Source organism: Grammomys surdaster, unplaced genomic scaffold (genome assembly GCF_004785775.1).
Source record: "Grammomys surdaster isolate TR1022 unplaced genomic scaffold, NIH_TR_1.0 206, whole genome shotgun sequence".
Classification (NCBI taxonomy): domain Eukaryota; kingdom Metazoa; phylum Chordata; class Mammalia; order Rodentia; family Muridae; genus Grammomys; species Grammomys surdaster.
In genome coordinates, this window is record NW_021604651.1 from 6,466,276 (window position 1) to 6,480,481 (window position 14,206).

Sequence of the window (14,206 nt, forward strand, 5' to 3'; positions counted from 1 at the left end):
GCTTTTCTTAGTTTCAGAGAGAGATTCTTTAACCCCTTTATTCTATCCTTGACTCTAACGCCAGAACCACATGGTCAAAGCTGCCAAGTTTTGCTCCCCCGCCATTCAATAACATCTTATTAACTTCTGTTTTTGATGGTTTCCTTCATTGTCTAAGTTTGGCTGTCCTGAAACACTCTCTATTGACCAGGCTGGCCTTAAACTCAGAGATCCGCTTGCCTCTGCTTCTGGAGTGCTGGGATTAAAGATGTGCACCACTAACCTGGCTCTGAGCTTTTCTTTAATTTCTTTTCATAAATTGGAATCTTAGCTAGGTGGGATCTTGCCCTGAGTCTCCTTTTATCCTATTCACCATCATGCTTCCCTTTAATACGTTTATCTCCTTGAACACAGGATTTAGCCCCATTCCATTCCCCAGTGCCACTTCTCTCCTTAATCTGTATGTTTTATATTTTTCCTTGTTTAGCTTGATCCTTTTCATTATGCATCTTCATAAAAGTGAACACTAACAACCACAGTACAGAATCAGTACTAGGCTGTACTCTGCCAATGCAGTTAATCCAAAACTTCACTTTAAGCCTCAGGCAAACTTTTCAGACAAGGGCAAAAAGCAGCCACAATCTTAGCCAAAACATCACAAGCACAGTCTCTAGGCCACATATTAAAACTCCTCTGAAGCTTCTTGAGCCAGGCCCCCATAGTTCAAATCATCCGTAGCACCACTGTCTTCCATCTTTCTACTAGGCTGGCCCATTAAGCCCCACTTAAAATGTTTCAACTGCTTTTCTAATCCAAAGTCCCAAAAGTCTACATTCCTCTAAACAGAGGCATGGGCAGGCCTGTCAAACAATATTATAGTCTTAACTTCTGTCTTAGGTTTTATTGCTGTGAAGAGACATCATGACCAAGGCAACTCTAATAAAGGAAAACAGTTAACTGGGGATGGCTTACAGGTTCAAAGGTTAAATTCATTGTTATCATGGTGGGAAAAATGGTGGCATGCAAGCAGACATGCTGGAGAAGGAGCTGAGAATTCTATATCTTGATCCACAGGCAGCAGGACATGAACTGTCTTGAGACCTCAAAGCCCACCCCTAGAGACATACCTACTCCAACAAAGCTATACCTAGGAGGTATAACAGTGCCACTCCCTATGAGCCTATAAGGGCCATTTTCTTTCAGACCACAGGTTTCATCACTTACTTAGTTAGGCCTTACCATAATTCAATTCAAAGTGTATATCCTGTGTCATCTCTCACCTCTCAAATCTGATGAATTTCCTATCTTACCTTAAAATCTTTTTTTTTAACGTATTATTTTTACATGTATGGGTGTTTTGTCTGTATATATTTTTGGGTACAACATGGATGTCTCAATCCTTAGAGTTAAAAGGTATCAGAACCCTTGGGACTGGAATTTATAGATCGTGAGCTCCATGTGGGTACTGGGAACTGAACGTACGTCTTTTGCAAGAAGCAGCAAATGCTTTTGACTGCTGCCATGGAATACTCTTAAGCCATTTAAAAACTTAGTCTCTTCAGTGCTTCTTATATTGGTAAGCTGAGACATAGATAATAATATATATACACCAGATCCCAAAGTTTATATTAAGATGTGATACAATCAATTATAGCCATAGGAAATACACCAAAATGTCAATAGTTGTGGGCTGTAGATTATTTTTTACTTTTCATATGTTCTTTTTCTTAGTTTTCAGTGAATATTTTCTCTCTTTGTAGCCTTCTTTCTGTTTCTTCTTTTTTCTTTGATAGGTTCTCACTGGATAGCTTAGGCTGACCTCAAGCCTCAGCCTCTCTCTGCCTCAGCCTCTTTAATGCTGAGATTACAGTCTGTTCCACCAAATATATCTTACTTATATTATGAACTTAGAAAGTAGTTTTTGTTACTTTCTTATCTAACTAAAGTTGTAATATACTCGTGAAACTTTACTCTTTAATTTGAGCTGTGAGTCCTTTTTGACATCCAGTCAGGATAGTCCTTTGTGTGTATATATATGTGTGTGTGTCAGAGGTGTTTTTTTTTTTAATTCCTTTGTTTGCCAGTTTTGTTCCTGTATCTGACGTAGCAAATAGTAAGCATCCTTGTTTACAGTCCATTCTTCCTTCTATGGCTATTGGTGAGATCTGTTACACCATTCGTGAGTAATTAAGACTAGGTAGGAAGGTCACAATTAGTTATTTTTAATAATGTAACTCCTTGCCAAGTTTGGGACAATGCTTATTCCATCTGTATAAGTTTGGTATATGTTAGTACTTCCATGTAGAACTGGCTATTTTAATACTTATTGCCTTGTAAGATAGTTAGTGATGCTTTGATCACATTAACAGCCATTCAGTATTTTCTTTCTGTCTTTGTGTCTTTTCTTTCTGTCTCTCAGTTTGAATGATGAGATTGTTGCTAGTACCATACTTAATAAAAAACCAAATAGGGATGTGAGGAGCAGAAGCATAAAGCAAGGTAATACTGTGTATAGAGCAAGTGTTTGCCAGGGGCTGAATCTGGGCTCAGGAGAAAAGCAGAGCAGTATCAGGAAGAGTAGGATGTGAGACATCTGATGAGGAAATATAAAATCAGAGTGACTTGGTATTATTGTTTGTTTGTAAAGAGTAAGGTTGTTGGGTATTCAAACCAAGATTGAGTTAAATACAACTGCCATTCTAGTATCCACATTTTTGCCCTTTACATTAATGGATACCTTAATTACTTGAGGACATTGTGTGTAGTTTCCTTTAGGTGTGTGTTGTGTATATATTGAGGGCGTTTTGTGTGTGATACATGTACCTGAATATGCACCTTTGTACGTACACACAGAAGTCAGAGGGGGATACAGAGTGCCTTCCTCAATTACTCTTGAGACAATTAGCCTTGAGACATGCTCTCTGAATCAGAAGTTTTAGGATAGACTAGTCATCTAATGAGTTTCTGGTATCTGTTTCTGAATTCTAGTGATGGAGTTGTTGCAAACAAGCACAGTCATATCTGGCTTTAACTTTTTTTCTTAAAATTATTACATTTGTGTGTGTGTGTGTGTGTGTGTGTGTGTGTGTGTGTGTATGTATGTATGTTTATGTTTATTTGTATGCCACAGCCTGTGAGTGAGTGAATGTCAGAGGACAACTACTTGCATTTGGGTCCTGGGGATCAAGTTGAAGTTGTCAAGCTTAATGACGAGCATCTTTTACCACTGAGCCATCTTTCTGGTCCTGGGCCTGGATTTTTTATGTGGGTCCTGGAGTTTTGAACAGATTTCCTCTTCCATGTACATCAAGTGTTTTTTCTCACGAAGCCATCTACCAAACCCAGGCTTTGTTGTTTAGTGCTTATGTGTGAGGAAAGCAGGTGCTTCTTTATCTCAGCTTTAAAAGTGTTTTTCGTTTGTGAAAATTCAGGGAACTCTTGCTTTGGTTCTTCTCATGCCTCTGATACTTGGATAAATTGCCAGAATCAAACCCACTTCTGTGCATGTGCTCACACACATGACTCTGTCTCCTGTTTATTCTGTAAAGCAGTGTTTTGATCTCATGCCTTGGGTTTTTGTTTTTTTTTTTTTAATTTTATTTTAAAGTAAAACTTGTGTTTGACTCCAGTCAGCATTTTGCTTGGCTGTCTTTTGCACCAACTCACAAGGAAGTGTCACTGCCTTGAGTTCCTACTCTGCCTTCCCCAGCACTGGTCTTGGGTTTCATTTTCACTTCTGCCTTCCTGAACCAGTTTTATCATGTAATTTACCATGTATTTTAATGAATGATAATCCAGATTATTACTGCCAGCCTTAAAAGCTTCTTTTCAGTAGTCTTTATGACAGTGTATGCTCGGTTCTAGTCCTTAATTACAAAGCTCTAAGATAGTTTATGTTTAGACTTTCAGTTTTCCTCTGTGCTGCAACAGTGGCCCCGATACAGCAAGTGATTATCATAACTCTGATCCTAGACAGTTGTTAGATCCTTCTTCAAGGAATGTATGTGACTTCCACTGTTCTTCTGATGAGAAAGTTTCACATAAGCAAATGACTGGGAAACCCTATTTTACTTCCTATTAATGTAGCACCATATTCTGTTTGGCAGCATGATTCTGGAACAGAGTGCACTCCAGGAGAGTCTAAGAACTTAGGACAGAAAGAAAATGGCAATTACATCATGTATGCAAGAGCAACGTCTGGGGACAAACTTAACAACAACAAGTTTTCACTCTGCAGCATTCGGAATATAAGCCAAGTGCTTGAGAAGAAGAGGAACAACTGTTTTGTTGGTATGCATATTTTCCAACATTTTAATTATTAACTTTTTTTTCTACATGTGTGCATGTGCACAAGCCACAGCAGGTACGTGGAGGTCAGAAGACAGCTTGATGGAGTCAGTTCTCCCCGTTCACCATGTGGGTTCTGACAGCTGAGCAAAGCTTGGGAACCTTTCCTCTATGAGTCATCTGCCCGGCCCAGTATATTTAAACATTGAGAAATCATGTAAGAGTCCACTCATCTCCCACCTATGCTTTCCAGTTAACACTTCGAAAAAAGTATTTGCTTTATCACATACTTAGGAATTTATTTGCTCCTTTGAAACTAAGTATCATATACCAGAGTATTTTACGTCTAAAACACTTTAGCTTATATCTCATTAGCTAAAGTTCAATATTATTTGAGGTTCTTTGCTTTTACCTCCCCTTTCCCTCCCTCCCTTCCTTTCTTTCATAGGTGAATTGCATAATCAATTACATATGTGTATATATAATTTCATTCATATACACACATGCCCTGCTGCATGTGTGACATTTCCACTTACTGTACAATAAGTGTAATTCCCCACACCTCTTATCCTCTTTTTTTTCACCCTGTGTCCTCTTGTTTGTCCCCTTGTTTCCTAGGTAGTTTTGCTTCTGCTTTCATGTCACATATCTATACATGGTTTTATGGATCTGTATAAAACCTAGGAACCAGAAACGAGAAGACAGCATGACACTTGTCTTTGTGATGTTGGCTTGATTCATTTAAGATGACTATCTTCAGCTGCATCACTTTTCCTGCAGACAACGAATAATTTCACTCCTCATGTCTAAAACCAACTTCATCCTGTATTTACTGCATTGGTGTGGTGATACACACCTTTCATCCTAGCAGTTGGGAGGCAGAGGCAGGTGGAAGGTTGTGAGCTCAGGACCAGCCTGGTCTATATAGCAGGCTCCAGGCCAACCAGGGCCTACACAGCAAGACCCCAACCAAGCAACAAAGCAACCAATCAAAACAAAATCCCCAAACCCAAAGTATATATATGTAAAGTTCTGATTCTGTTGTTTGGACACCCAGATTAGATCCACAGTGTAGCCCTGTGGATAGGGCTGCAGTAAACATGTGAAGTGCACAAGTGTTAATTTGGTGGATTTGACAGATGGAATTACCTATGTAAACCAAGCAGCTGTGAAGATCCAGAGCATTTCTGTCAGCCCAGAAAGTCCTTTATTCTACTTCACAGTCAATCTCTAGAATCAACTGCTAACTGATTTTTTAAATCAAAGGTTGGATTGCCTGTTTTAAGATTTCAGAAAAATGGAATTCATAGCTTTTTCCCTTATGGAATTTTACTTTTAATTTCACAAAGTTCATCACAGTGTTTTGTTCCTGTTGCTGAATAGCAGTGGTTATAGGACTGATTACAGTTTATTCATTGCTTCTATCAGTGGTCACAGGGGACTCATCTAGTATATGTTCCTTTGTGTCTGACTTATTTTACTTAGCATAAGATTTTTAAGGTTCACCTGTATAGTAGCATGTATCACAGCCCCCTTCCTTATAAAGGATAAACAATATTCCACTGTGTAAGCATATCAGATATTGGTCTTGCATTCAGCTGTTATATCTCTCTTGGGACATTTTTTTAGATTCCAAATATTCTGCCTTGTCTTAAAGTTGTTTTGTGTATCCTCCTTTTCCATAAGACTACATAATACTTGAATGTAAATATTGAGTGACTGGTCACTTTTGTATATGAAGAACATTCAAAGAAAGATTGATGAACTGAGGACTTCTAGATTTTTTGTTTGTTTGTTTGTTTTGTTTTGTTTTTTTTGTTTTTCGAGACAGGGTTTCTCTGTGTAGCCCTGGCTGTCCTAGAACTCACTCTGTAGATCAGGCTGGCTTCAAACTCAGAAATGTGCCTGCTTCTGCCTCCCAAGTGCTGGGATTAAAGGCATGCTCCACCACTGCCTGGCTAGATACATTTTTAATACAGTTTTATTGGGATACTTGTGGATTTGCACACAGTTACAGCAGCAGTAGGTACTGAGTACTTTCACCCGGTGCCTCCATTGGTAATACCATGCAGGCTGATAACATCACCACGGTGATGCTGTCATGGGGCACACTCCACATTCCTTGCTCCTGTTTCCTCAGGGTATTTGTTTCTTTTAATATAATATGATTACATTTATAGTTTTATATCCCACCACTACAGACAAGATCCAGAAGAGTCTATCAGGACAAGGATACTCCTGCTATGAGCATAGTGGAACATGTGTCCTTGTTATATGTTGGAGCATCTTCTGGGTATATTCCCAGGAGTGATATAGCTGGGTCCTCAGATAACACTATGTCCAATTTTCTGAGGAACTGCCAGACTGATTTCCAGAGTGGATGTACCAGCTTGGAATCCCACCGGCAATGAAGGAGTGTTCCTCTTTCTCTACATCCTCAATTTCTTCATAAAATCACTGGTGATTTGTCAGATACCTTGGGGAGCTTTTTGGTTGTTCTTGATATAGCACACAGTATTCCTATATTTGTGTTCTGAGTGCTGGATTATAGGTGTGCACTATTATGCTGGACTCAGATAGTGGTGTACAGATGTTTCCTTCCAGCCTGTAGTATATTTCTTTATATGTCTTTATCCTTGTCACAGACAGAGTCTTTGGCTTTTTCTTTTAAACTTTCGCCTCATAGGTTAGATTGACATTACATTAATGCTGCTATTCTGTTACCGTCATCAGTGGTTGTTTTTCTGCCACTTCTGTCAGTTCTTAATGAAGCAGTGTTCTGTGGACAGTGGAGTTTTCACAGTAAACTTAGAAGCTAATTATAAAAGTGAATGCAGTGATTAATTGGTCACTGTTGGGATGAATGTTGTGTCAGACACTGCACATGCATTTTCTGATGTTTCTCTAGAATTACATGTCACATGAGTTATAAAATTATTACTAGCCATTTAAAAGTCATTGAGTGGATGTTCTAGAATAGTCCAAAGATATCATATAAAATCAATTAGTGAGCTAGAATTTTAGTGACTGTTAAGATTTTCTTTAATGAATTGTGAACAAACTTGATAATTGTAAAGCCTACTTTCCTGGGGTGGTTTTCAGTCACCTGTGCCATAAGTGAGGTTTCTGTGCTTGTTGTGTTCCCTTCATTCAGCGATTTATTCAGTTCACATTTTAAAGCCTTATTGGTGCATTAGAAACAAAAGCCTAAAATTTAAGACCCAGGAGCCCCTGCACTTCATCTGTTTCATCATATTGGGGTATATGACTCTAGCAAGTCATGGGCTCCTTGTAAGTTAGTTTTGCTTACTAGAAATGAAGGCATTTGTTTCTTGATAGTCCCAGTAAATGCTAGTGTATTGAGATGATTTTGAGATTTTACAAAGAGAATTCCTGGTCCGAATTTTTTCCCCCATCATTTGTTTTAGTAGTGCTTCAGATTGAACTAAATCTACTATTCTAATTCTAAGCTTCAGTGAGAACTTTAGAAAATTGAAGAAATATATTGAAATTATTCACCAATATTTAGGCCAGACTTTCTAACTCTAATTATCTAAGATCTGTCCTTGTTAGGCTGCCTGGGGCTTCAGGGAGTATATTAATAATTCATACCTGTTTCTTGGTCTAGCAAGAAATAGAATAGTATTCATTTAAAAGTTATTGATACTATTATGATCACTTTTAAAAAATGAGTTATTTTATAGGATAAAATTATCCAATGTCCTTAACAAATAAATGATGTAAAAAAAAAAAAAGACAAAGTGAACCTATTCTACAGTAAAATAGCATAGAAGATAAGTCACTTAAAGCAACCACGGTGGAAGGGGTAGGGTTAGGAGAACCTTGTTTGGAACTTGATTTGGTGACTAATTATTGAAAGATAGTTCAGGAAATTTGAACATGGATTGACTCTTAGGTGTGGTGATTTCAAAATGCTACAGAATAAAAAGTGGTTGGAAGTAATTAAGAGAAGAAAAGCATTCATGGGAGGTGTCTTAGGTTTTCATTACTGTGAAAAGACACCATGACCAAGGCAACTCTTATAAAGAACAGCATTTAATTGGGACTGGCTTACAGGTTCAGAGGTTCGGTTCTTTATCTTCAAGGCAGGAGCATGACAGCGTCCATGCAGGCATGGTGGAGGAGGAACCGAGAGTTCCACATCTTCATCTGAAGTCCACTAGAAGGAAAACTGGCTTCCAGTCAGATAGGATGAGGTTCTTAAAGCCCATGCCGACAGTGACACACCTCCAAACAGTGCTACTCATATTCAGACCACCACAGGAGGTCGTTGTGCTAATTTTCTTACTACTTTATGTATGTTTGAAAATTTCTGTAACAAGCTTTCCTCTTTCTCCTGGTTGAGAAAACTAACTTTATTTGCACATGTATGATACACATGTGTAGTCAGCAAAGCTCAACTGTGATATGGCCTAAATAGCAAGTTGTTAGTTCTGTAAAGAGCATAGGAAGGATCCATGAGGCCAGTCTTCTCACTGTGTAGAAATAGAGTGGCCTGCTGAGGCTGCAGTTGCTGTTTGTAGCACTGCCCTTACTAAACAACAGGTCTCCTGAGTTTCAGATTCTGTTGTTTGCCTTACTTACTCATTAAAATTTCCTTTTTCTTTTTGGTAAAGCTCTTAAAGAGTTTGCCAATTTTATTTTTTGTGTGTGGTGGTTTGCCTTCATGCATGTCTGCATTATATGTAAGCTTGATTCCCACAGATGCTGGAAGATGGTGTCAGATCCCCTGGATCTTGAACTGTGGACAGTTGTGAGCTGTCCCGTGGATGCTGGGGACTGAAATCAGGTCCTCAGGAAGGGCGACAAGTGCTCTTAAATAAATGTCAAACCACCTCTGCAGCCATGAGCTTGTAAATTTTGAAGAAAATTAATGTGTGCATGCAGTGCTCACCTTGTCCTATGACTTTCCTCAGAATCTGGCCAGCCTATCTGTGGAAATGGGATGGTGGAACAAGGGGAAGAGTGTGACTGTGGCTACAGTGACCAGTGCAAAGATGAGTGCTGCTTCGATGCCAACCAGCCAGAGGGGAAGAAATGCAAACTGAAGCCTGGGAAGCAGTGCAGGTACCTGCCTTGCCAACCGGTGATGGCCACATGCCTGCAGGGGCACCCACAGCAGTTAGGACAGATTAAATGCTGATACCAAGGGAGCTGTGTGGCTATGGACGTTTGCCTCGCTTTGTTGTATTGTCAGTTATTTTTTTGGAATGACGACATCCTGTTTTGACATTTGGAACAATTCTTAGTTTAGTGATTTGGCTATTGGAAAAGAAAATAAAAATGTTGCTCCATAAAATGCACATATCATTTAGCTCCTAACTTTGAAAATGTGACTGTATTACTTTAAACTATTTAGGTGATGTGGGGCATGTAGGCTTCTGTGACTTAGTACCATATCGTTATTTCAGTGTCAAAAGCAGTCATGATTACAGGAAATAGACTACAGTTTCTACAAACTTTTTAAATGGTTAGTCTGTGAATCCAAGTTTGATTTTAGTCCAGACAAATGTAAATTGATTAATGTGTTATGTAGCTGTGGGAGAAAAACACTAAAAAGTTTTCTAATCCTAAATTCACCTCACAAAAGGCAGATTAATAATGCTGATTTGTAGCATTTTTGACTGTGGAAACCATATTCTTAATCATCTTCTTAGACTTGCTAGAATGTCCAAATAGAGTAGTAATATTTGAAGTTGTATTCCAGCAGTTAAGAGATGAAGTTTATGATATGAAACTCTGGCTCATCTCAAAGTGTATAATAGCTAGTGATTTACTTTATCTGATCATTTAACGCTTCTCCTAGTCCGAGTCAAGGACCCTGCTGTACAGCACAGTGCGCATTCAAGTCAAAGTCTGAGAAATGTCGAGATGATTCTGACTGTGCAAAGGAAGGGATATGCAATGGCTTCACAGCCCTTTGCCCAGCATCTGATCCCAAGCCCAACTTTACAGACTGCAACAGACATACACAAGTGTGCATTAATGGGGTAAGCATTTGGTTTAATATGTTCTAAATTGTCCTGAGCATCCTTTTTCAGAATAATGGTTGACACCCATCAGGTAACTATTCTAGGACTCCCATTCAGTAAGGTCTCTGTCTGTTCTCCATAAAGCCATGAATGTATGTGACACAATTGCCTGGTGACATACAGTTAGCTCCGGACTCACCTTTCGTCTTTGCAACCATGTGTCTTTAGCATTCACAAGAGTACAACTAGGCATGCCATCTTATCTGCACTGCTTTTAAGTTGTATAAATTAATATTCAAGAGTCTGAATAAAAGAACTCATCTGGTCACTTTCTTGGAGTGTGAAATCTTCTGACCTCCCATGGCTAAATGTCACTTTGTTCTGCATGAGGAAAACTTTTTCTCTGCTTATAGAGGAGCCATAGTAACCATCACAAATATGGAACTGCCCCTTCCTCTACTTTTGTTTTAGGTTTTTTGTTTTTTCCCTTCATTGCTTTAAAAGTTGTACAGCTTTCTTTCACTTAGTCTCAGATCTATTTATGTGGTGTTACTCGCTCTGATAGTCATTTGTGGTTTTGTTTTATGGTGTTATGATGTTGGAGATCAGACCCAGGGCCCTACATGTGCTAGCAAGTGCTTGCCATGGAGGCACAGACCTATCCTGTAGTTTGTAACTCCTATTTCCACTCTATTATTTGACATCAGAAGCTTATACCTGCCAAATACCATGGACAGTAGTCTTGACTGCACAGAGATGAAATAAAGTTTACCTTCTCTGCAGCAATGCGCAGGCTCTATCTGTGAGAAGTACGACTTGGAGGAGTGCACCTGTGCCAGCGCTGACGGCAAAGATGATAAGGAATTGTGTCATGTTTGCTGCATGAAGAAAAGTAAGGCTTTTCAGTAACTCAGCTTACAGCTGACTTCCATAATGATCTTTTTTTTTCATCCTTTGGGAATGAGGCTTATTAGGAGAAAGGCCTTTAATGAGACCATAATCAAACCTTGATGTAGGAGAGCATAAGAAAGGGACAGCAGTATCAGAAATAATTTAGCAGAGCCTTAAAGGGAAAGAAGCTTCCCTTTAAAAACTGGAGAGATGCCTGGTACAGTGTACAGAGAGACACAGAGACAGAGATGGAGACAGAGAGACAGAGCTGCCATGAGAGAGATGGCAGGAGTTGAGAGGTATGGGGCAGAGAAGATCTTTGCCTTTAAGTTTTCATTGTTAAACGGATACACAGTTTAGACAGATAGTTTCCAGCTAAATTAGTTCTCTTCAGAAAAGTTTAAATGTAGCATTGCACTGTGGTCTTTACAATGTTGTTAAATAATACATTAGACCAGCTCTTGCCAGCCTTCGGTAATAATTTATATAAACATACCTCAGTGATCTTAAAGCCATTGTAGGCACTAAGTCAATCGTTTGTTTATATTTTAAAATTTAAGGTAAATGAGTAATGATGTTACTCTGACAAACTAGTATAGATTCTCTGTAACAAGGGAATGAGTTTAGGTAGTCTGTTTTCTTTCGGAGCCTGTCCTGCCAGGTATTCTGACCTCTGTTTGTGTTTGGCACTTCTTTTTCCAGTGGCTCCATCAACTTGCGCCAGTACAGGCTCTTTGCAGTGGAGTAAGCAGTTCAGTGGTCGAACTATCACTCTGCAGCCGGGCTCCCCATGCAATGACTTCAGAGGCTACTGTGATGTTTTCATGCGGTGCAGATTAGTAGATGCTGATGGCCCTCTAGCTAGGCTGAAAAAAGCAATTTTTAGTCCACAACTCTATGAAAACATTGCTGAGTGGATTGTGGTAAGTATAGTCTTGATTCATAAAGACCTCAAAATGTTTGATCTTATTTTACTTGGACAGAGGTCACCAATATTGGACGGACAACAAACACTTTGCCTGTTTGTACTAGAATCACTATATGTGTAGACTTGGAATGTTTATATATCCCTGGCTCTTACTTCTGCAGTGATCGGCATCTCTCTGAGTGTGTTCAAAGCTGTGTTAGATGGTAGGAGTCGTTCTGTTTCCCTTTGCTGCTTTGCTTACATTGTCTCTTGCAGGTGACTTCTTAGTGTTTTCACTGGGCTGTTCAGGAAGGTATTACTTGGTTTTTGTTTTTTATTTCTCTGTTGTTTCAGTAGAACAGGTAGCCAGCTATGAGTCCCACCTTGCTCAGTAGTAAAGATGAGAGAGAGATTTTCTGAAGGCTTTTCCCTCTTCATTTGTAGTTGGTTTCTTCTTCTTCCTGATCTTTCAGTGTGATTTCTGAGTCTTGTCTGTGATAGATGTTGAACAATGTAAGATCATATGAACAGCTGGTCACAGATCCCTTAATGGCTATGCTGCTTACTCGGTCCTCATCTACTGAACCAAATTTAATTTTTAAGTTCACATTTCTCTAAATTGTAAAATCACTGACTTGCAGGGGCAGCTCAGTAGAGTACCTGCCTACTGTGCATGCGCCTGTGAGTTGTTGGAACCAGTACTCATAAAATAGTACTGATAATAGGGGTTATTCCTAGCACTTGTAAGCTAAAGGAGGAAGATCAGACGCTTAAGGTCTTCCTCACGTATTATGTAGCTCATTCTGGCCAGTCTGGATTATATGAGAAGCTATCTCAAAACAAGACAAACGTTTGAAGTATTTCATTTCCTTTGGTATTCTTAAAGAATTGCTGAAATTAGCCTAAATGTTTGTGCATTCCAAGTGATTTTTGTAGGAGACTTACTTGCGAGTGGCATGTTTGGGAATGTGCTATACCTGACTAACCTAGTTTGTTTGTAAATTGACTGAGAACTCAGACTCTTCCCTTTCCAAGTTACTACTTTTTTTAAAAGTAGATTTAATGAAAAATTCCTTTCTGTAAATTAGCAATGAGAATGCTTATGTTCTGGAATGGATTAATCAGACAGTGTATGTCAGTGAGGGTAACAATTGCCCTTTATTTTATAATGTGAGTGTGGATATAGCATCCTCAGCTAGCTCTATCCTCCATGCCTGTGGGCAGACCAAGATGCTTTAGTGAGCATTGACCAGGTCAAACAACAAGACCACAAATGCTGAGTTTGTTTTACATTATTTGTCTCATCTGATTTTGTGCATTTTCCTTGCATAACAAGGTTTGTTTTATATTAATGATAGTTTGTATCTTGGTGTCCTACCATTTCTGTGGTAATATATACTGTTAGGCTGTTCTTCGATAAGAGGCTGTACAAGAAGTGAAGGACTTCCTTCACTGTGTCTTTTCCAGTGCTGTCTGGTGTCCTTTTGTCTCTGTTGATAGTGCTCTATGACTCCTTTTCTCCTCATGCAGTTCTGTGGAGTTTGAAGAACCTTGAGTATTTTATGAGTACTGTTGTCATGGAGATGATCCTTTTTTTTTTTTTTTTTTGGTGGAGAGTTGTTTTGACAACCATGTTTAGACTTTTCCAGAATATGCTCTGCTGAGTTTGTCTAGCTAGGAGGCATTGATAAACACTCTATAGCTTTAGCACCTGCTAAATGTAGTTCTTGAGAAGACTTCGAGTGTTCACCATTAAATCTGTTGAGATCCTGGGCCATTATCACCTGTTTAAGTGGGAGTTGAGGACATCAGTAATTCTTTTCCAGTTTCTGCTATAGTTGATGTGGTCTTATCTTTCTTTCCATCTTTTGCTCTAGGTTTGATGTTGTAGAGAACCATTTTTTACCTCTTTTTTTTTTCCGGATTTTTCATTATATGTCTCCTTCCTTTCATTCTCACTATGCTGTGATTTTTTTAAAGTTTGCCAAAAGTTTGTGATTTTATCATCATTATCATCATCATCAACAACAATAACAACAACAACATTCTTTATACCCCTTTTCACTATGGTGTCTCTAATCCCTGGGCTTCAGGGGTCTCTTTACCTTCAGCCTCTGAGTAGCTGGGTTTGTACACATTCCCCCCCCAC

The 14,206-nt window shown here is 39.0% G+C and overlaps 1 protein-coding gene across 1 annotated transcript in view; it reads left to right on the forward strand.

Moving 5' to 3' along the window:
• Nucleotides 1–14,206, forward strand: part of Adam10 (ADAM metallopeptidase domain 10) — a 122,416-nt gene that overhangs the window by 101,621 nt on the left and 6,589 nt on the right. The window contains exons 10-14 of the mRNA XM_028771330.1: nucleotides 4,086–4,269; nucleotides 9,204–9,354; nucleotides 10,094–10,277; nucleotides 11,043–11,151; nucleotides 11,853–12,073. Of these exons, the coding sequence (XP_028627163.1) occupies nucleotides 4,086–4,269; nucleotides 9,204–9,354; nucleotides 10,094–10,277; nucleotides 11,043–11,151; nucleotides 11,853–12,073 (849 nt within the window). The remainder of the gene's footprint in view (nucleotides 1–4,085; nucleotides 4,270–9,203; nucleotides 9,355–10,093; nucleotides 10,278–11,042; nucleotides 11,152–11,852; nucleotides 12,074–14,206) is intronic.